Here is a 23,388-nt window from a genome sequence, read left to right as displayed (position 1 = left end):
CAATCATGTATGCGCGCCTTTTTTTCCGGTCAAATTTCGGCAGTGTTGCTGATCCTTACTTGTATTCACCAACAACCAATCCGAAGCGCGGCTCAGTTATGTAAGGCGTGTGTCTCGCCTTTCTTATTATTTATACTTGAAACAAGTATGTTAACCCAGTTTGTTACGTAATTACCACAGCTTTATCAGCAAGCTGTGTCAAATCAAGAGGTGCATTTGTATTTACTCGAAACCTACCTAAACTGCTTCTCCATTCTAAGTGTTTGATTCTTGTGTTACGTGTGTAAAGTGTAGACCATCAAAAGGTATTGTTCACAAGTTCGAAAGAGACGCAATGTGGATTAGGTGAGATTGGGGAAAATCGTATTTCTTATCCAATATGTAACGACTTTTTCGATTCAAATCTATTAATAATTATGAGTTTCATGTATTGCATTATATGGATGAGGAATTTTATCATTTTTATTCATAACCTGATTTTTTCGTCCAATAACAATGAAGAGGTCATGAGACCTTGACTAAAAGTCCTATGACTTATCCGTTAATTATTGGACAGAGAAGTCACGTGAGGATTGAAAATTAAAAAATATTCTAACTTATAAAATGCAATGTAAGAAAATCATATCATGTGAAATTAAATTAAAATAAATTTAATTTATAAAACTAAAAATACCATTTACAATAACATAGAAACCGAAGTTTGGGTTGATCCAGCTATAGACTGACGTGTAAGTGCAAGTTTTTCCTTTTCTTATTTTTCCTTATTTTTATTTTATTTATTTAAATTATTTTTTCTTAAATAAATATAATTGCAAATCAAGTTCCAGGGGCTTCCTAGTCTTTTATTATCAAATACTATTTTTAAATACCCACTTCATTTATTTCAATTTCAAGCCTTGTTTAATTATAATTTTCATAATTAAGTATTTTCTTTATATTAATATTGGATAACTTATAAATTAAGGATAATTACAAAGCCCATCCTTAAAATTTGGTAATTATATGTAAATCTTTATAGTCTTTGCGAAATTATATCTACCCTAACATAGAAAATAGATCTCCCTGTTATTTAAAAAGCCCCGAATTTGATGATGTTAACAAAAAAAAATTGAATGAAAATCTATTTGTATCTCCAATTGACTTAAGAATAGTCAAACAAATCTTTTTATGATCGAACTATCTTTATATATTTTCACATTAATATATGTGAAAAGACATATATATATATATATATCTGTATTCTTATAGGGATAGTTTGATCAAATTAAAAAAATAAATTATGTGAACTGCAATAAGTTAGTATTAAATTAATTGAGAGTATATGAAATTACAAGAATCTAAATAGAGGATAATATAGTTATATAAATAAATAATTTTGGAAAGAAGAATTTCAAAATTTTCGAGTTGGCACTTAAAAATTCGAGAAATTCTGCATAAAGTTGATGTATGATTAAAAAAATAAAAATAAAAATTATACACTACGGATTTTATAAAATTAAGTACACAAATATAGGGGAATATTCTTGCACATACCTATAAGAAATATTCATTCATATTAACATAATATTATCATACCAAATTAATCATTTATGACCACATCACATCCAAAGCATATTTTCCATCTACTTTGGGAGAGTTTAGAACAATGGGAAATTCAGACGATTTTGAGGGATTGCGACAAGTTGGACTGCTCTGGGTGCAGTGAGCCCAAACACATCATTCATATCAAGATCATCACCCTTCATCCCATCAGGCAACTCCCAGTTAAAGCTATGGCAAAGGTGGGCCACAGTCAACTCCAAAGCATACAGCCCCAATTGCATTCCCGGGCAGGACCTCCGACCCGACCCGAATGGAATGTACTCGAAGTTGCTCCCCCTGAAATCGGGCGCCCCACTTTCCAGGAACCTAGAGGGCATGAACGTGTTGGGCTCATCCCAGGCGCCGTGCTCTCGCGCAATCGCCCACGCGTTGATCATCACCCGCGCCTTCGCCGGGATTTTGTAGCCGTCGACGACGGCGTCGGCGGCCGTCTCGTGAAGGAGGAGCGGGATCGGGGGGTGTAGACGTAGCGTCTCTTTGACGACGCATCTGAGGTAGGTGAGTTTTTCGAGATCGGATTCCTGAACTTTTCGGTCGAAGCCGACGACCTCGGCGAGCTCTTGTTGCACTTTCTTTAGGTCTTCCCAGCTGTGCATTAGCTCCGCCATGGCCCATTCGATCGCCGACGCCACAGTTTCGGTCCCGCCAAACATGACGTCCTAAAAGTACATGAAGAAAATGAAAAACTACATGTGAAAAACAAAAAGTATTATTAAGAATTTAATGTACCGTATATCAGTTATCACTATACTTAAAATAATTACAAATTAATACTATCATAATATTGAGTTTTGGATATTGAATTATTTAAAAAATAAACCTTAACTTGAAATGCATGAAAATTGTTTTTGAATGTCTAAAATAAAAATTAAAAAATAAATCAAACTATTCAATACTCCATTCATTCAAATCCATCTATAAAAACCTTGGTTTGAATTTGAATCGTGTAAAGTTAGGCCCAAGAGGCAGTTAGTGTTAATTACGATACACTGTCTCCATACTGTTAATTTCTATATATATAAGAAATTGAGTCAAAATAGCAGATAATCAATTTGGTTTCATCAGTGGCTGGTAAAAGATGTCAATTAACTGACAAGCAAACAACCGAAATTAAATACCATATACAATTATGCACTAAAATCCATCACTTTGAAAATAGTATGTTAATTTCTTTTTAAAGCATAAAATATTAATATTAAAATTTGATTATTTATAATGTGAAACATGTTATGGGAGGAATTATATAAGCCAAAAATATAACCACCACCAATTACTTTCAACACAGATTTTGGTAAAGATCTGATTCCCATACATATATATCATATATATTAGTCACTTTCAAATACATTCTATAAAAAAAGTATCACTTTTATTAGTTTTAATATGTTCAAATTTGTAATTAGGAATTACTTTAAAACCTAAATTTAATTTGAATATGATACATTACACAAAATTAACAAATAATTTTTCCAACAACAATCATATATATATATATGTTAAGGATTTTCTTTTATTGTATAAATTTTAAAAAATATATAATACTTCGAAAACACAAAATATACCCCGCATTAATAATAAAACAACCATTATTATTATTATTATTAAATATTAAATAATAAATCAAAAGAAAGTAATGAAATATAGATTTGTTTTCTCACCATGATGAGGGCCTTGATGTTGTCTCTTGTAATGCTAATATTAGTCGATACGGGATCATTCTTGCTGTTGTCATTTTCATTATAAAATTCCATTAGCTCATCCACCATATCATCTTCGACCTTCGCCCCATCATCTTCTTCATGACTATTCTTGTTGTGTCTCTTCTTTAAATGATCGTCGATGATCTTGTCAATGAATTGATCCAATGATCCACGAGCTTTTTCGAGCCTTTTATGGAAATCTTGGCCGTTGATCCACCTCATCCATGGTAAAAAATCAGCAACATTAAAAGCCCCAAAAAGCTTGGAGAATTCTTGCATAATCTTCACAAACTCCTCTTGCCCTTCTTGTGACATGGACCCGAACGCGGCCCGATAAGTGATGTTTTTAGTCAATCCAAGCACTATTTCCCCTATGTTAACCGGTGATCCAACCCTAGCATCGATAGCTTTAATCAGCGAATCGATTTCTTCTCGGGCCGAAGCCCATGATTCGGCCCGTTTCCGACTGAAAACCTTTGTGACACAAACCTTTCGCATCTGGCGCCAGAAGGGCCCGTAATGAGCAAACGCCATGTCAGCTCTGTCGTAGGTTAAGTAACTGATAGCAATAGTTGCGGGCCGGTTGGAGAACACGTTATCTTGGGCTTGAAGGACCTGTCGGGCCATCTCCGCCGTGGACACAGCCACCATGTGGACGTGACCCATTTTCAGGTGGAATAAACCGCCGTAGGTCTTGGCCAGCTCCGCCAGGCCGCGGTGGGTCAACAGGCTGATCATCCGCATGTTGCCTATCACTGGTAATCCCTTCGGCCCTGGTGGGAAAGGGTTTCTTTTTACCAACTTGTTCAACAAAAGTATGGTGATGAAGAGAAGAAGGAATAGCAATGCTAAGGACATGTTTGGAGATGTTTGGAGATCTTGAAGAATGCTCTCCATGGCTGTCAAGTATTGTTTGGTACACAGAAGTGTCTAAGTGTTGTCTTGTGCCCTATTTATGAAAGCAGTCCGTACGAGGGGAACCTTCCAACTCAGGGTTTTGAAAAATTGAGGGTTTATTTGCATAATCTAGCTGTAATATTTATTACAAGGACAATTAAGGAAAATTGTTTGGTTGAATATGACCAATTATATGCTAAATACAATATATTTGACCTCTGATTACTGTATAATTTTAAAAAAATTATCAATTACATAGACAACTATATTACATTTACTCTGTAATTAGATTAGATTCAGTCAAATATGACTTAATTGAATAATAAAATTTTCAAGAATTACTAACAACTTTTGGTTGGTAAAATATGTATATAGACTAAAATACCCTTAGGTTGCATTTGGACAGGAGTTTGAATTTACGAATTTCAAATTTTTAATAATAAATTTTATTACTTATTTGAATAACTCTAAATTTAACAGATTTCAAAAAATCCTTCAATATTTATTTTAGATTATGTTTTGTTGGGATGAGAATGGATTTCAAATTCTTTCAGATTAAATTATTTGAAATCCTTTAGTGAGATCCATATTCATATCAATCCAGATACACCTTTAAATATTTATTGTCTCCCCCAAAATAGCACTTCTTTTGATTAATTGTCTTTATTGATATTTTTTTTATTTTAAGTGCTTCGATGGTTAATATGAATTAAATATTTTTTATTTTTTATATTGTCCAATTAATCAAGATGCTTAGTTGCATATACACAATTGGACAATGATCAATTTCAAATTTACTATATAAACTACACAATTAATTTGTGAATAATCTTTTTCAAACTTAACTTAGTCGCATAATTATGACGGGAAATTTTAATCTCGATCTATTCAACTGGATTTGAATTAATTATATGACAAATGTAATACACTCATCGTGTAATCGATACACAATTCAAAAAAAGTAACCAACACATGGTAAATACTTGATTTTGTTCAACTAGACCTGATTTGGGTAAAAAAAAAATCAAAATTTTACTTATTTTCAAGAAAAATCATCATATTATGGTACATTTGAATTAGTAAGCCCTAAATTTAAGTCAAGAGAGTCAAGGTTGAATAGATCCCCACAAGATTGTAGGTATTTATCTTACTTTATATAAAATTTAGTATAATTTTAATTTATTATTATTTATAATTATATTTATGTATTGATAATCAGTATATTATTCTATTTATGTAGGTGTTCATGTAGTCATGTAATTCAAGAAAAGAGTCAAGGTCCAATGCATTCCTACTTCTAATCTTTTCTTTATAAGTGAAGACATTTCATACTTAAAAATTCCAACTTTCCATATCTTTAGAGATATATATGAATTCATTCTTTGCTCACCTAACCCTAAAATACCTTATTTAAACAATTAATTGATTATATCAATATTGAATTATATCTTGAAAAGTTATATTAAAATACCTTATTTAAACAATTAATATACCTTATTATTAATTATATATATTGCACTTATTAGGAAGGTTATATTAATATTATATATGGTGTGACAATTTTCCTTTAAAATAAGAAATTAATTGCCTAAATTAAAACATGCATAAATGACAAATTTGGCAGTTCTCTTTTCTTTTTCTATTTTGTAGGGTGAGTGGTCATTAATTGCATTTTGAATATTGAAACTTAAACGGTTACTTACCAAAAGGGGGGAAGTGTGAATTTCCTTTCTTTTTCCCACGAGAGCAACCAAAGAAGTAGCTCACCTCCAATCTGAGTATGGGGTGCCAAATATTTTTGTTGTAAATTAAGGGCAAATAATTGAACTCATAAAACTCGAAACTGATCAATAGTTTTATATTAGAGCCAAATCCAGATACAAACACAAGCGATGCGTGAACAATTAAAAAAATTATAATAAAAATATTAATATATATTAATTATGTATTTTCATAATGTTAATACATAGTATCCAGTAAAATGAAATTAAAAGAATAAAAGGTCAAATATACGTACATATATAATTCGAATAAATATGTGATTCAAGATATATAAATCTAAATATTTAAAAAATATAAAAATTGTTAACGAATATATACAATCTTTTTTCTTTGCCTGAATATCCTCTTACGCACTTCCTAGAAATAAGTTCAATCACATTTGCTAGAGAAAGTGGTTTAATCTCAAAGAGGTGTAACAACATATACTAAAATTAAAGTATTTTCATCTAAATTTCTTTGTCTGTTTCATTCAACAAAAATATACTTATTATTGTAAATTATACTTTTTTTTTATAATATATTATGAAATAAATTTTATGTATTTAAATATGTTATAGATATCAAGTGCTAAATAATTGATATCATATATAATGTATCAAACAATATGGTTTTAGATTTGATGTGATTTAAATTTAGTTGAAGTGATTGGACGTGTGATGATGGGTGGAAAATGGGAGAGTTGGGAAGAGGTTTTGAAGAAGGGTATTTTTGGTAGTTTAATAAATTGGTATGACAACTAACTTGATGTATATTAATTTTCATTTTTGTCCATTATAAATTGTTAAATTTATAAGAAGGGTTGGTGGTGTGGTCTTTGTTCAGCATGTTGTTGGAGACTGAGGATAGAATGTTGCAGGGTTGGAAATGTAGCCCTTTTCCTTTCTGTAATCTTTTTAATGTTTAAATTAGAGTTTTATTGAAATGCTTTTTTATTAATTTTCTGGACATTTCAAAGACTATTTGGGCCTAATAAACCATGTATTCTTTTGGGCCGACCACATACTGGCCCAACAAATTCATATATAAAAAGAAATAAGATAAAGAAGATTCAGATTGCAAAGTCCTTCGCTATCTTTGGTTTCATTTTCTGACAATCTCCAAAATAAAATAAAATATGTTTTTACAATTTGTTCGTGTGCTTTTATATTTTTGAACTTTTTATGTATAATAGATATATACACATTTATATATAAATATAATATAAAAAAATATAATTTGACAATAAACAGTAATTTTTGTTTCTAAAAAATACAACATTAAACATACAATATTTATATGTATACATATTTATATATATATAATATATAAAAAATACATAATTTGACAATAAACAGTGATTTTGTCTCCCAAATCCTAACAATAAACATACACCATTTATTTTAAAGTATTTTAAATTACCTCTAAAAATAAATCTAAACATACAATCAATTTCAGACATACACTTATTTATTTCTATTTTTCTGTCTCTATCTCCAAAACACAAAACAAAACACTTCAACAACAAAACCAAACATAATGCTTGTGTTTGGATTTGTTTTTGGAATGCTTTATTTTAGTATTTTGGAGATTGAGAGAAAAAATAAAGATAAATAAGTGTGTTTATATATTATATATAAAAAGTTTAAAAATAAAAAGTACATAAATAAAATATAAAAAATCAAAAAACAAATATTGAATGCGTTTTGTCTTTGTTTGTTTTATTAGTTTTGCTTTTCTGTTGCCTCCCAGAATAGAAAAAGTGGCCATTAATTCAAAATTAGCAAGCCAAAAATCAAATCAAATTCCGAGTCTCATTTTTTACGAGCGATGAGACGGCTCTCCTGATGCTCTACTTGAGATTAGAACATCTCAGCTGTAAACGCACACATTGAGAGGTATTGATCGATTCGTTAATGGAAGCCATCAGAAAGCAAGCCTCCAGGCTACGAGAACAGGTAGCCAGGCAGCAGCAGGTACTGTATATATGTCTCTCTCTACACATTGCGTGGCATGTCTGCATGTTTCTGAACTAGAATTTGTACGCAAACATAATCGGATCAGTGGCGCGTTTTTAAATAACACGGTGATTTCAGATCTTCGTCAATTGTTGATGTTTCGTTATAACTTTGTGCTTCAAACTTGTATGAATTTGTTGATATTTCGGTATGATTGCTTTAAAGTTCAATGCATTTTTCATGATTCGGTATAGTTTTGTGCGTCAAAGTTGAATTCGTTTCTCATTTTTCTTTTCCTATCATTTCCATTTGAAGTTCGGCGGTTTTGCGTGTGCGTGTAATCACTTTGATTTAGGTTCTCTGACGTTTATTTATTTCATTATATTTTGGATGAAATCAGGTTTTAAGAAAATGTTGATATCGCTGTTGCGAGTATGTGTCCAACCAAGTCATCTGCGTGTGCCTGTAATCACTTTGATAAATCAGGTTTTAAGAAAATGTTGAGAGTATGTCCAGCCAAGTCATATGAAACATCTGACTCTACATTTTTCATTTGTCTGCAAAAGCAAATTTAATAATTGATATCAGGATAATGTGCCACTTTGACTGCTAATTTCTGTGAGTATTCATGTCTGTTTGTGTGGATTTATTTTGAGCAGGGGATCTAAATTTGGTTTACTGGATGACAAATCTGAACTCGTCTCAGTTCAACTTATTGCTTAAGCTTATACCGGTGTGGCTTTGTGTTGCATTGACTTCATCTTTCTTTTACTACTCTACTTATCTGTCGTGAAGTGTTCTTGTTTAGTACTTGAAAAAGTAGCATGATATTGTTGAGTTGAATTCAGGCTGTTCTAAGGCAGTTCGGTGCGTATGGAGATACAGATGTTATCATGAATAATGATGCTGAGCTCCGGCAGCACAAGAAGTTGGAAAAGCTATACATATCTACTCGTGCTGCCAAGGTCACTTTTCCTCATTTAAATCTTATTTGGGGACCATTTGTGTTGGTAACGGGGCAAGGCGGTGCAAATCATGCTCACACCTGCAGACTTTTGAAGCTTGATCGACAACTGATTCTTTGAACACTCTGAATCCATTAGTAGCTACAGTTAATTTATGATGATATTGTCATATTGACCACAATTCGTGTTCTCGGATTGAAATATGTCCTTTTCTTCTACTCTTCAGCATTTCCAAAGGGACATTGTTCGTGGCATTGAAGGCTGTATAGTTATAGGATCCAAACAAATTGAAATAGGTAATTTGCTGAACAATGAAAAACCATCTTCATTTTCATTTTTGTACTGTAATTCTTACCAGGTACGAGTATGTTGATCCTCTCTATATGCCCCTTTCTTTCAGGAACTAAAATGTCAGAAGATAGCAGAAAGTATGGTGTTCAGAATACATGCACCAGTGGTAATACATTATCAAAAGCTGCATCGAATTTTGCAAGAGCTCGTGCTCAAATGGAGAAAGAGCGTGGAGATCTGTTGAAAGCGCTTGGGACACAGGTCGTAATACACTTTTTCCCAACATCTCCAAAATGCTGGGTGATTGATCAGGCATCATGCCCTAGCATATCTATTCTTGTGATAAGTTCTGCAGGAAATTTTGCAGAATGACCCACAGCCTGCTAACAGGATACTGCCGTTGTTAATCTTTATGGATGATATCAGGCCAATGTGTGTCTGTTGCATTTTTTATACTTCTCGGAGACAATTCTCTTTAATCCACTATGGAGTTGAGTCTTGAAGGCGGTTGTTGCTTACTGCGCATTTGATTCTGTCCTATTTCTGTTTTAACTAGATCAGAGATGCAAGTATGAACCTGCATCTTGACCAAACTTTTCCATAAGATAAATAATGTTGATAGTTTTCGGTTACTCCTGGATATAGTGACAAAATATGAAGTTATTTTCTATCTTCTTCCCTCCATTTCAATGGTCTGCCTTCTAGACTGTTGGTTTGATCCATCTTCATCTTCTATCAGTGAATGTCTGACGTCTTGTGTATCAGGTGACTGAACCATTAAGAGCTATGGTAATGGGAGCTCCACTGGATGATGCCCGTCATCTTGCTCAACGATATGATAGAATGAGACAAGATGCGGAAGCTCAGGTACTTTTGGTACTTCTTGTCATGTACATCATGTAAATTGCCTCCATCTCATTAATGTTGAGATATAGGCAGCTTCTTTGGAGTGAGGCTGCCCCTTAGTTTTATATTGTTGAACCTAGATAGGCTTTTGAAGTTGCCAGAAGACAAGCAAAAGTTAGAGAAGGAAATGACCATCCAGACTTAGCTTCCAAACTTGAAGCAGCCGAAGCTAAATTGCAAGATTTGAAGTCCAACGTTGCTGTACTGGGTAAAGAAGCTGCTTCAGCATTGGCTGCTGTTGAAGATCAACAACAAAGGTTGACACTGCAACGACTGACAGCCATGGTAACACAGTCTGCAATTTCAAGTAGCATAAGTGAAAGTTCCTACAAAACTTGCAAACTTTCTGATTTGTCCTGCTGTATGTTCAAGGTTGAAGCAGAACGTGCTTACCATCAACGAGTTCTTCAAATACTTGATCAGCTAGAAGGCGAGGTAGGCATAATGTCAAAAAAACTTCAAATATGAGCAGAAGCAAATTCTGTCTTGTCATATTTTAAGCTTTGTAATCTTAAACACATGACGACTATATCTTTTGTTCAGATGATATCTGAATGCCAAAGAATTGAAGCAGCTCCTAGTCCTCGTGTGGACAATACTTCTGCACCTCCATCATATGAAGATGCAAATGGGGTGTCTACTTCACCAGCGCAGAATGGATCAACTGATAACATGGGCTACTTTCTTGGGGAGGTAATAAATGACTAATTAAGACGATAGATGAGCTAGTGCAATTGCCGCTGACAGCACATGAGAGCAGCTGTTTAATACTTTCCATTGTTCATTGCTTCTACAACAGGTCATGTACTCATACCAAGCTGAATCTGATGTGGAGCTTAATTTGTCAATTGGAGACTATATTGTCGTTCGAAAGGTTTGCTAGTCTTTGTTTTGAGTAATAGATCTTTCAGTTTCCCTTTTGACTAAAATAACTTCATTTCCTGATCCCCCTGTTCACTATGAAGCTGTAAATCCCTTCTTATCTCTTCTCATTGCTGGATTTCATGCGACCATCTAATTGTAGGTCTCTAGCTGATATATCTTTTCTGTCCTTTCAAGGTTTCAAATAACGGGTGGGCTGAAGGTGAATGCAAAGGCAAAGCCGGTTGGTTTCCTTTTGGATACATTGAGAGACGCGAGCGTGTACTTGCAAGCAAGGTAGCTGAAGTTTTCTGAACTCCCGTGGTGCTGTTTTGTGTTTCAACATGCACTTCTGTATCTCTTTTATCTTGGAGATGCAGAGATACTCAAGCTTTGCCCCTACAGCAAAAGAGCATTCTCCTGCTGCTTTCTGGCCTGCAGTCAATTTTACAGATTGACATATTGTCTGCTGTTTCCAGACTTCTTTTCTTTCCTTGAAAAGCCTTATCATTTGTTTTATAATCAATTGAAATGTCCCAAATTCAGCCTCTCTCTCTCTATTTTCTTTTTGAATATACATTAGACACGGACTTCTAGTTACATGATAGTGTCTTTTTAAAGAAGCATGATTTTATAGTTATTGAGACTCTTCGTACATAATTTTTCTTCAGATGCTTTGTGCTTTGTATTGTTTACCAGTTGCCGTTTCTTCTGATGCAACCTGGAAGAGGCAGAAGACAATTTGTAGTTTGACCTAGACATGAAAACGAGATTCTTATAAATAAGCTGGTACCATAGGGAAAAGATAATATGAAGTTTTGGTGCATTAACTTTGTTCTTACTAGTTAATTGCTTTTAGTTGGCATTCCAAATTTCGGGAAATAGCGAGCCAGCATCAAGCCGACCTCAGACATCCAAAATTTTGGGTGAAATTACAATCAATTCGTAGATCATATTTACTTGTGCACAAAATTACAAGTTTAATCACTCTGAAAATTTTCATACAGCAGACGTAAGGGATGTAAAATATACTTTTGCATGTCTAAGTACAAACTTTTAAATGAAAAGGAACGAAACTACACATCCTTCAGCTTTAACATAAGCTGGAGCTCTTTCCTGGACTATTGCTGAGATACATGTCGGGGATACCAATACACAAGAAAACTAGGCAACATTCGTTAAGTTTATTTGTGTAATAGGCCCGCTCGCTCCAATGCTTAAGTTGTGAAATTCATATCATCACCATCTGATTGTGGTACCCCAGAGATTCTTTATTTTAGGAATTGCCTTGTATAGGTAACTATAATAAGTAGCGTTTTCCAAAGGTTGAAAACCCAATCCTGCAATTATTGAGAGCAAAATATGAGCGAGAAGCTTAAAATCTTTTCTCATACTCATGGTTACTACATTTTTATAGAAAGAAACTTACAGATATTAGTTGGTCGAGTTGCAGATAGGTATGCCAAAAGAAGAGCCAAAATGATGAAGATGAGAGCTATCTGCATTACAAAATAAAAATTGAGGATTAGAGAATTATCCGTTTGGACAGATCGCTTCTTGAGTAAATAATCAGCAAAGAAGGCACTGAATACTTACCAAAGTTGCATTGTATTGGGGCTTGCTCTGGATTATGTAAGATTTCCTGGTAAAAATGAAGAAGGTCGCTCAGAATTTGTTAAAAGGGCAATTAGTTTGTTGAAGGAGAGAGGGAGAGAGAGAGATTAACCAAGCTTACCTTTGGCTTAAGGTTCCAGAGTCCCTGCAGATTTTCAGGATTGCTTCCAAGTTCTCTTTTGTCTTTTTAGCATTAGGATCAGCATCGTCAACCTAGAAAGTCCAGGAGGCAGAAGGTTTTTTCAGCAAACAGGAACGCGTCCTCGCCAATCAGGAAAACAAAAATCACACTCAATATCATTGTATTTTGCAATTTGTAATCCTTATGTACAAGAGTGGTTAACATTCTAACAAATTTCACAAATTGTATACAGAAATCTGCTGGCATTCAAAATCAAACTCTAATCCATTTTTATGTTAAACAACCACCTCATCTAAAAGTTTAAAATGTTAGAGACATTTAATATTTAATATCTTAACACACTTGGAAATGAGATTTGAACCGGAAATCTCTTGTTTGGCCTAGTCTAATACCATATTAAACGACCACCTTATCTAAAATCTTACACTCTTAGAAAGGAAAATCATTCAATATTTTAACATTTTATTATCAAATTGAAGGAATTCAGATTCCTGGAGGTAGGCATCCAATGACACATCATGACCAAGACACAGAACTCTGTAAATTTGGTGAGATTTTTAGAATGCAGAAATAGATAGATTGGAACTATATCTAAAGTAAATTTTTTGAAGGAACAAATTACCAGTTTCAATCTAAATTGTGGTGTATGCATTAACCTATATTCAATTTCAATAGCAAGTATTAAAGGTAAAATAATTTCTTAATTTTTCTGTAAATATATCTTGGACCCTGGCTGTAAAACCTATTATATGGCATCATATATGGGAAAGTTACGTCAGTTTATCAGAATATATTGAAACCCCAAGAACAGAATATGGCATCAGGTTGGAGTCCATAGATAACAGCCAAACTGGCTTCTTGGCCCAAAGAAGCATTGTACCTTTGATTTTAGCATACGAGAAAAATCGTAAAAAGCTCCATACACGTCCGTCATTGTTTTAGTTCGGTCAATAACTTTTGCAGTTAGACCTAGGACAGAGAAACAAAACAGAAGTAATTAGTATCCAGAAGAAATGAATATGAAATGAAACACGGAAAACTACAGAATGCTACCTAGCACAAAAAATTGCAATGGTCTAGAAGATTAACATTCTGAAAGCTAAACCACAATGTCAACTTTTGTCAAATTCTAGGAAAGGGACCCCAATGTTTTTCTACATGTATATATACCTAATCTGAAATTCAATTTGAATTCTGTCAAAAAAAAAAAAAAAAAGATGAATTCAGCTGAGAGCTGGTATCATGTCCAAGATCATAGAGAAGCTCAGAACCAGTGAAAAATGGTGTCAGTAAATCATAGGCCAACACAAAGCTAATCCAAATGCAGCAGGATTGAAAACCCTTTTTTTTCCCACACATGTATTTATCTTTCATGATTGTAATTTTCTTTTCACTACTAAATACGCCCTTCGACACTTTGACAGCCCACAAGGCACCTCGATTCATGACGAGAAAAAGAATAAAGAAATTGAAAGAAACCGTACTGCATTCATCAAAGCAGATCTGATTCTTAGTGTGAGGAGAGAAAGTGAAAAAAGTCATCTTACCACGTCTCATTTTTACAACACCTCTGAAGACTTGAATGTTGTTGTAGCACAAAGCTAGTGTCCCAATTGCCATGATCTGGTAATATTAGGAAAATTATATCAGATGCACCCTTTCTGATATTACAACAACAATATTAGATGATCTCAGGACCACTCCCGGATGTAGTGATCACATTATGGCAAACGACTGTAGGAAGTAATGTGTTAAAAAGCTTCTTCCAATCAATTGAAATCTAGTACTCACGTGTGCAAGCATATAGACAAGACATGTGAGTTTTCAGTATTTTCATGGGTAATACAAGTGGTGAAGAAGCTAACAAACCCAAACTGGACAAATTATGGCAGGAGGAACCAATAAGTAAATGACCAGATGTCTAATTCACCGACAAATCAATAATAATCTAGAGAACATCAGATAGACATCTTGAAATTTTGCCATTCCTTTTGTGCCACAAAATATGGTCTGCCAGCATTTAGAGAAAATGATAAATTCGTAGAAACCTAGAAATGTACCGGGAAGAGGAAATTACAAGACTATGATTCATTCATTCAATCCTAATCTTCCAACCACCAACATCATAAGAAGACTAAATGCTTTCTAAACAATAATTTGATAATAGAAAAAATAAAAGCATTTCGTGGTTGAAACGGCTAAAATATGTGAATCAACCAAAATAAAATTGTACCTGCGGGATTGCACAAAACCGAAATATTGCTGGATCTCGTAAAGCAGACATGTACTTTAAGCAATCTTCTACATGCACTAAAGCATTTGTGACCATGTCATTCAGGCACTGCACCGCCTTAACTGAGTTTTCCTCATATTTTAAGTCCTATGAACGTAAAACCAAATAAACTGTCACTTCCACAATTTGATCCTATGGAATTAACTCCGTCTATGAAGCAACTTTAGTAGAATTCTGAAAATAAATGCTAAATTTGACAAGAAGCAAGGGAAGAAATGTACCTCAAGTTTGTTAACATATTTACTCCAAATTTGGCGAGGCCAGAACATACGCGACTTTGGTATCTCATTAATGTCCTCGAGATAATCCCGGATAATATTTGTTTTCTGCAATTATTGCAAGAATAAGATAATTTTAGAGTTTCAAATGTGAGAGAGAATAAGATAATTTTAGAGTTTCAAATGTGAGAGACCCTCTAGTGAGCAGCCTGTGTACTGCTCTGATTGCTACACATAATGGAATCAGCACCTGGAGAAATAACCCCATTGAGTTGGAGAGAGCATCTGAAGCTAGATCTTCTTTTCCAGAAGCATGGAACAGCTTTGACAAACCTAGTCCAACAAGTCCGGCCACATAGTGACAATATTCATCATAATCATCAATTGTCTCTACCTGGCAAGAGAAAGAAGTTTTAGCGGACTATTAACGCAATTTCTGTCAAGCCAAGATGTAATTTTGTCCTAAGATCTGTCATGAAAGATTTTCTATCCATCATATATTATGATGTTCTAGTAGCTTGTATAGATGTGTTTGCCAGAAGAAATATTATCGAAGCAACAAATTTGTAGGTTATTAGATTTTAATCTCTAGATTTCAAGGAAAGCTATGCTAAAAGCCAGGTAACATCACACAGTTTCGCAACTATGTCAGCCTCCAGCATGATATTTCTAGTATACCTCCTTACATATAAACTTAGCCATTCCCGCACCCATTCTCATGGTAATATCTTCAATTGCCTCCTGGTAACTGCAAAAGGGAAGGAGAATTATCTTGAATGCACGGAACTGCATATCATATACATTTAACTAGTTGTGGAGCAAAGTAACTTCGATTACCAGAAAACTGAATATCAGGAGCATCCCAATTTTACAAAACTGATAGAGCATAATCCTGTTTAACTAAGAACTTTTAAAAGTTTTTGGTTCTTAGACAAATATTGATCAGGAGGTGAGTCATGCTCTCAATCAGCCAAATTCAACTTAAATTCTTTACGTTGTCGCATAGGAAGTCTAGGTGAAGAAAGTTTTATTTTGTCAGAATAATGTTAGAGACACCTATCCATCTTGGGCAGACCTACTAGACTATTAACATGCTGAAACAACTTGCTAAGAGCTACTTAATTTACCCGCTTCCAAGCTCCAGAAAAGCTGTTGAAACATGATGGAACTCATCCATGAGAACTTTGTAGTCCTTTGTACCACCTATCAAAGGAACAACTAGACTTGTCAGAGTATCTATGTTGGATCAAAATCTTCTAGCATGTTCTTTATATTGGAGTGACTGCAATAACAACATCATCAAAACAGCAAGAAGAATCAAAAGAAGTAGGACCCAATTTGTTGAAACGATAACCAACTGCAAATTCCATATGAAGTAAAGTGCACAATTAAGCTGAAAAATGATGGAAATCATAATGATAACTTTCTTAACCTGTGAAATGGTATGGATCGAAAGCAATATCATATTTCTTATCAAGCCATGATGGTACCTATAATCAGTAAAGTTTGCATTTGATTTGGCCTTGGGGAGTGGCAATAGTACCATTATAGTCTTCATATTAGTGAATGCTGTCTATGCTGGTTTGGAACAGATTTAAGACCTACAGGTGACTTCTTTAATTGACAATTAAATGGTCCTAAATGACGTAGGTGGCAATAAATGACTGAATATTGCAGCTACAAGGAGGAGGGAATGTCTGAAGTCAAAGTATCCTACTATTGACTTAACATAACAGATTAAAATATTAGATTCATATGGAGAGCTTATGTATTTTCTATCAAATAACCGACCAAGAAAAAACCCAAGTCCAGACCAAAATGTATGGTCAAGATTTATGGCCAAGTAAACTTGTATAAGGCTTAAACAATGAATTCAGACCACAGAATGTTATTTCTAGAACAGTTTAATTTGGGGCAACTGGGGGATCAGGTGAGTATATACTACTATTTGTTTTCTATTCATTCGTTTTCTTTCCCTTCTCAGCATGCTTTTGGAAGAAAGATGAGTAGTATGATGGGTAAACCAAAAATACCAGAGAGCAACAGAGTGGTTCTTAGGCCTATTCAGATTTAATCCATAACCTCTCTGACATCAAGAAGTCATGAGGAGACTCATTACAGTATGTGAATCAACTCTTACAGCACCCTTGAATGTGTGAAATCAGAAAGCTGATAATACACGGAGTACTGAAAGACTAGAGGCAGGTCTTAAAAAACTCACATGAAAAATGCCATTCACGGTCGTATATGTGACGATGGAAAGCCATCAGAATAGGTACTTTAACCTCCATTGATATGCTTGTATCGTCCTCTGTCAAATCAATAACATGGTACAAAAATGGTCAGTTTAGATTTATTGCCGAAAAAATAAAAATCTGTGAACACCAACCTAATGCGGTAGATGATCAACATGATCACACCAAAAACCGCATATCAAGCCTGTCTTCACAGATGAACTTTTGCGTTTCTTGACTAAATGTAACTTCGCTTCATTCAAGTAACAAAAGAGTCTACATTTGACCCATCTGTTTCACTTATTTATTTATTCTAGGAGGTGAATTGACCTGTTTTCTACTACTATGCTAGTCATAGTAGAGCAACATTAATGCAGGTAAGGTACTGTATTAGAAAGGTCTATCAAAAGTTTAAGCCCTCATCAGCAATTATACGTACAAGGCCTTAAGCAAGAGGCCTTTGAAAGGTCTCCAATAACCTTTTTCTCTGGCGTCCGGCATCAGTTCTTCTCAATTGATTGAACAAATATTACCATAAGCAAAAGCACTTATCAACAGAGGAGCTTACCAACAGTGTCTAGTGCTCGAAGAACCAAATAGAAAATGCACACCTGCGAAATACGAGAAGATTTACCCAAAAGTCATTTTGGCACCGCAAAATACATACTATGACTTACTGGCAAGTCAATATCAGAACATGAACTAGAATTTGCTCATCTTATACTTACTAATCTCAGATTTACTGATATTCTATGGATCCATAGAATTTGACTCATTAATTAGAATTGATTAAAAATCATTTCCAATTTTCAATCAAGTGTTCTAATTCTAATTCTGACACTATAGACTTCAATCCTTAATACCAAAAAATTATGTCAGTTATCACATGCTAGAACTATTCAACTACATCATGCAATTGCTAGAAAAAGATAACCCAACCTTGAAACATAAAATCTACAACACGAGAGAGCGAAAGTAATTACGAATTTAGAAACAGAGTAACAAATAAAATTAGACAAAAAGAAATTACTCACAGCGTCACGAAGATCGGTATCTAGCTGCTGGATGACGAGAGCGAAGCTTCTAGAAACTTTATGAAGCATAGAGTAACAAAATGCCCAGTGCGGCTCCGCTGGGATCTGCTTCTCCGCCCTTCTAGCCGCCAGCTTCAGCTTCACCATCGGATACAAATCATCCGGATGCCTCCAAATCGCTTGCAAACTCACCATTGTTACCTAATCAACGCCAAATCACAAACAACATCAAATCACAATAATCCACAAACAGAAGATCGCATACAAAGTCAGAAGTTCTGATTCAAGGTCTTCGTCACTGATACGAAATCCACGGATTTTTAAACACAACACCGAGTATTTAATTACCGAAAAATTTCAAGTTCGCAACAAATCCTTGAATCAGAATCACATTGAGGTTAACCGCATTCCGTACTTCTCTGGCTCTCGAGAGTGATTTGATTTGATAATGCGGAAGTCAAGAGTGAGCAATAGCGATTTTTATATACGCAGCGATGAAATTTATGCGTGTGTTGATAAAGAGGGAATAAGAAATTTTTTGGTGGGGAGTTTAATGGAGAAAAGACTGCGGCCCTGACTTGCGAGTGCGCTTTGTGTGTGTAACAGTGTCAGATGTTTGTGGAGTAAGTTTGAAATTTGAAGAGGCTGAATTGTTTGACGAAACGGTAGTTACGGTTATAAGTATCTGGTTTGCCAGTTGCCAGCTGGGCGTCTATTGTCTACTCTATTCTCTTTTGAGGAGCCACAGGTAAGGTTGTGTTTGGCAACAACACCAATTAAAAATATGGAGTCGTCCGGTTTTATTTTCAGTTGTACACTATTTTGATATTTTAAAAGTTTGATTGTTTAGCTCAATTTTATTGTAAACACTCAATTTTGATAAAATTTGCTGTTTAGGTCCACTTTTTTATATACATTTTTAAGTCTCGTCATTTCCTTTGTCTTTAGCAACAAGGAGGACATAACAACATACGTTCCTATCATCTTGATTTTTTCAAAAATATGTTATAAATTCAAAATACAATATTTATAAAATTCCAATACATCAAATTAAATTCAGACAAATTCTCGTTTTCAAACCTATAAACCTAGACTTAAAAACATATCATTCGATTATATTTTTATTTTTGTGCAAAAAATCAATAAAACACTTTCATCCAATTAAAAAAATTGAAAATTAAAAATAAAAATAAAACCAAAAGACTAACTTAAATGTCAAAATGCGCCTAAATTCTAAAATATCAAAGTACCTAGTAGGATACTATTGAACACAAACACATCCCATAACATGTTTGGTGCATATTTTTCAGAAGGAAAAAATGCAAGCAACATCATTGTAATATTATAATTAAGTAAATTATCGATTTATAAAAAAAATAGTAATTTACTTTCTTACGTTTTTTAAAATACAGCAATTTATCTCCTTAGATAGGGAGGTAAGTTGCTTCATTATAAAAGCACATGGGAATAAATTATTATTTTATTTTCATAGGGAATAATTTGCTTATTTGCAATATCAGATAAATGTAAATTGCTATTCACTTTTTTTCAGACTTAACCAATTACTATTTAAAATATATTTTGAAATACATAAGATAAAAACTAATTGTTGGGCTAAAATTAACAAAACTCAATCTAAACACATTTAAAAAAAAATAGGCGGCAAGTCTTTAGCTAAAATGTATTTCTCTTTGCTTCAGCCAAAATATCTATTTATACTATAAAATGCGTTTAATTGGGGCACGTGATGGGTAAAACCCATTTTATGCACGAAATACTTAAGATACCCTTAATGAATGACAATTTAGTTATTGCGCACCTTAGATCCGCGTCTCCCTAATAAGACGGGTCGAACCAACCCGAACCCGAGTCCTACTTGAAGACCCCGGCACAAGAACCATCCGATTGAGGATGAGGACTAGCAGTATAACGCCACGTGGCTCATATAATAGTATCCACATGAGCCCTATAAATACTCAAAGACGCTATATTTCAAGGTAACTGATTTATAGACTTTTCGACCTACTATTTCTAATCGCACATTTTTACCTCGATCACACTAACTTGAGAGTCGGAGGTTCGTTGTCGGGGACGCACCCGATGAGCTTCACGTTTTTGTTTCATTCTCAGGAACCCAATACTCGATCTTGGTGGAGTTAGCAATTAGTCAAGAAGTCAACCCTTGATGTCGCTGAATTCGAGCAAGATCAGCACGAAAAATTAATTTTATCCCTCAACATCTAAATGATTGGATACCATATTTTTCTTATTGTGAATTTAATAAATGCGTACAAATTATAAATTATAAAAAAAATATGAAGTGCAGAACGAATAATAGCATTAATCGACTCGCATGTTTTGTTTTCCTTATTCCTAATGAAACCATGTCTCTACAACTACCTAGTTCAATTGACTCAAACTGCAAGTATATTAGTTGTTACAATTGTCAATTCTGATGGCAGGTGGATTAAGCAACAAAGTAATTAAGCGTTTTATTTTAATGAAGAATGATAAAATAGAGTAGTAGAGTCTTGAGGTTTTATTGGATTCACCCGTCAAGGGGCCCTCCTCGTTGACAAAGCAGTAGCTGCCCAAGTTGGACTGGACAGGATATTCTAAGAAAACTTCCATCGTTGTTTCGGATTTCTCACCTAATAATGTGCATCTTTAATTTGAACTGGTGTTTGGTGTACTGTACGATTATTAAATGAGTACCGATTTATAATAAATCATGTATAAATTCTAATTAGGGTCAGACTCAGACTTTGGAGATCCACAAGACGTCTGGTAATTTAAGCGCATGGCCGCGTCAACCACACTGAGAGATCTAGATAAGTTATTAAATAACTACAGACGCATTGGGTGTTTGGTCTAGTGGTATGATTCTCGCTTCGGGTGCGAGAGGTCGCGAGTTCGATTCTCGCAACACCCCTTTCTCCTCTTTATATTTGTCGCAGTGGTGTCTTCATCTCTTTTCAAGATTACCAGCTACCTAACCTTTTTCTTCACGGTTTTTTCTAAACATTCAAACCACACTGTTCGACTGGAAGTTAAAACCAAGTGACTTGATGGAGTAGAAGTAATTGAAATTGCAGAATAAAGGAGAAAATGTCTACAAGATTTTGAGAACTCGAATTTTAAGTAAAACACTTCATTGTTGCATGACTCTCTTAATAGAGTTAGGAGGTATTTTCAACAGGAAGAGTTATAATCTAAGGTAAAACAAATTTGAAATAAGCTAAATTTTGGACGGTTTCAAATCCCCATGAATTTCAGTCCAAAAAAGACTCACACTCTAGCAATAATATCAGGATAAATAGCAATCTACATGTTTTTGTTACTGAAAAATAGACAAACATCTCCCTTATGAAAATTAAAATAACTATTAGCGAGGTAAATTGCTATTTATTTTTTATAAGGGGATAACTTGCTCATTGTTATAGGAGGGTAAATTGCATTAAACCCAATAATATCATGTTCAAACGATAATTGTAGAAAATATAAAAATTAATTAAAGTCTATTGAAAAATTGAATAATTTAAAAAAAAATGTCCCAAAGTTGATGCTGGAATATATACATCTTGTACATTCTAATTGTTTAATTAAACACTCAAAAGTTATATAATAGAAAAACATCCTATTGGTAATCTTCAATTTTTTTGTACGTCAATTTTTATTTTTAAATATTTAATTAATTTTTTTCTTCATTTTCCCATTTTTTCTTTTTTTTTTCAACTTCCACATCTGTTTTTCTTCTCTTATTAATTTTTATTTTCTGATTGTTTTTAATAATAATTAATTTAATTAATATATATTTAAAATAATAATAATTTTTGAAAAATTGCAAATTGATTGTCCATATGGTGAAATCCGAGGCTATCAAGAATGGCGTTTTGGTGGAAGCTGAAACGAAACAGCAACATAACTCCAGCAGTCTAATCATTCAAATCTTGTGAAATTTGCGATACGACAGCGCAGTGCATCATCGAATCATTGCAAACTTTGAAGTGTATGTAGTGTAGCCACCTCCACAGTTTAGGAATTAGACCTAATTATTATTATTATTATTAAGGGGTTTTAAATAAAAAAATTTAATTCAAATTAAATTTAATCGAATTAAATTAATTATAAAATTATAATATACATATTATGTAATTGATCGTTCTTTCGTAATTATATACCAAATATATGATAAATATATTACACTTGTCATATAATTGATTCAATTTTTGGTCAAAGAAGTCCAACTAATTACATTCCCTTGGAAATAGATATATTGCTTGTGAAGGTGGAACCACACTTATAGAAAATCATCCCTTTTCACACTCAAATATGGTCTGTGTGAGAAGTGGATCTCGCCAGAGTTTCCTTGCCTTGTTCACAACAATCTTTCACTCTCTCAAGTTTAGTTTATACGATCTCTCTCTCTCTTTTCTCTCTCTCTATATATATCTGTATATATTGTTGTAGGTGTTACTGCTCTTGTTTATCAATATATATTTATTGTTATAAAATAATTGTCTATTACAAAAAAATATATATTATAACATCTCTTCTCTATTATTAACTTATTACTTATTATATTTTATATCATAATTATTACTTTTAAAACTAGAAAATTTAACTACTTATTTTAATCACTCGTCGACAATATTCCTTCATGCCTAACCAATTTCACACCCCACTCACAATGCATTCCTAATTTGCGTATATGCATCAGATGCCTTCCATTACATATATAATTATAAATATTTATTTAAAAAATTATAAATACCCATCAAATAAAAACAATAAAATATAAGTTTCAGAATTTAAAAAAGCATATATCAAAATGTTAATGAGTAAAGTTAAATAATTCAAAAATCATATTCCATAAAAATATTTTAAGAAATTTTAAAAATATATAAATCATATT

General features: G+C 33.5%; 3 protein-coding genes and 1 non-coding gene across 5 annotated transcripts; 2 read left to right on the top strand and 2 right to left on the bottom strand.

Moving 5' to 3' along the window:
• LOC105172923 (cytochrome P450 84A1-like) lies at positions 1,489-4,213 on the bottom strand. The gene is made up of 2 exons (XM_011094541.2): positions 3,261-4,213; positions 1,489-2,261 (listed from the first exon to the last, which is right to left on the bottom strand). Exons 1-2 carry the CDS (start codon positions 4,197-4,199, stop codon positions 1,638-1,640), a joined length of 1,563 nt encoding a protein of 520 aa, XP_011092843.1. The 5' UTR covers positions 4,200-4,213; the 3' UTR covers positions 1,489-1,637.
• Positions 7,699-11,582, top strand: LOC105172922 (SH3 domain-containing protein 2-like). The gene is made up of 10 exons (XM_011094540.2): positions 7,699-7,933; positions 8,764-8,880; positions 9,107-9,176; positions 9,281-9,432; positions 9,937-10,038; positions 10,162-10,362; positions 10,450-10,512; positions 10,621-10,770; positions 10,877-10,951; positions 11,137-11,582. The coding sequence occupies exons 1-10, from the start codon at positions 7,874-7,876 to the stop codon at positions 11,251-11,253; spliced, it is 1,107 nt and encodes a 368-aa protein (XP_011092842.1). The 5' UTR covers positions 7,699-7,873; the 3' UTR covers positions 11,254-11,582.
• Positions 11,871-19,113, bottom strand: LOC105172921 (squalene synthase). Of its 2 annotated transcripts, none has more exons than XM_011094537.2 (15): positions 18,822-19,113; positions 18,474-18,674; positions 18,008-18,050; positions 17,427-17,516; positions 16,333-16,408; positions 15,884-15,953; positions 15,456-15,599; positions 15,209-15,313; positions 14,928-15,074; positions 14,242-14,317; positions 13,575-13,663; positions 12,674-12,765; positions 12,535-12,580; positions 12,368-12,437; positions 11,871-12,278 (listed from the first exon to the last, which is right to left on the bottom strand). In XM_011094537.2, coding segments are annotated over exons 2-15 (1,245 nt in total). In that variant the 5' UTR covers positions 18,669-18,674; positions 18,822-19,113; the 3' UTR covers positions 11,871-12,276. The 2 variants fall into 2 exon arrangements, with proteins under 2 accessions (XP_011092839.1, XP_011092841.1); XM_011094539.2 differs by having other exon boundaries at positions 18,889-19,113.
• TRNAP-CGG lies at positions 21,334-21,405 on the top strand. The gene has a single exon. It is a non-coding gene; the product is annotated as a tRNA-Pro (tRNA).

The sequence above is a fragment of the Sesamum indicum genome, linkage group LG10, assembly GCF_000512975.1.
Source record: "Sesamum indicum cultivar Zhongzhi No. 13 linkage group LG10, S_indicum_v1.0, whole genome shotgun sequence".
Classification (NCBI taxonomy): Eukaryota; Viridiplantae; Streptophyta; class Magnoliopsida; order Lamiales; family Pedaliaceae; genus Sesamum; species Sesamum indicum.
This window is presented reverse-complemented; position numbering and strand designations above follow the sequence as displayed.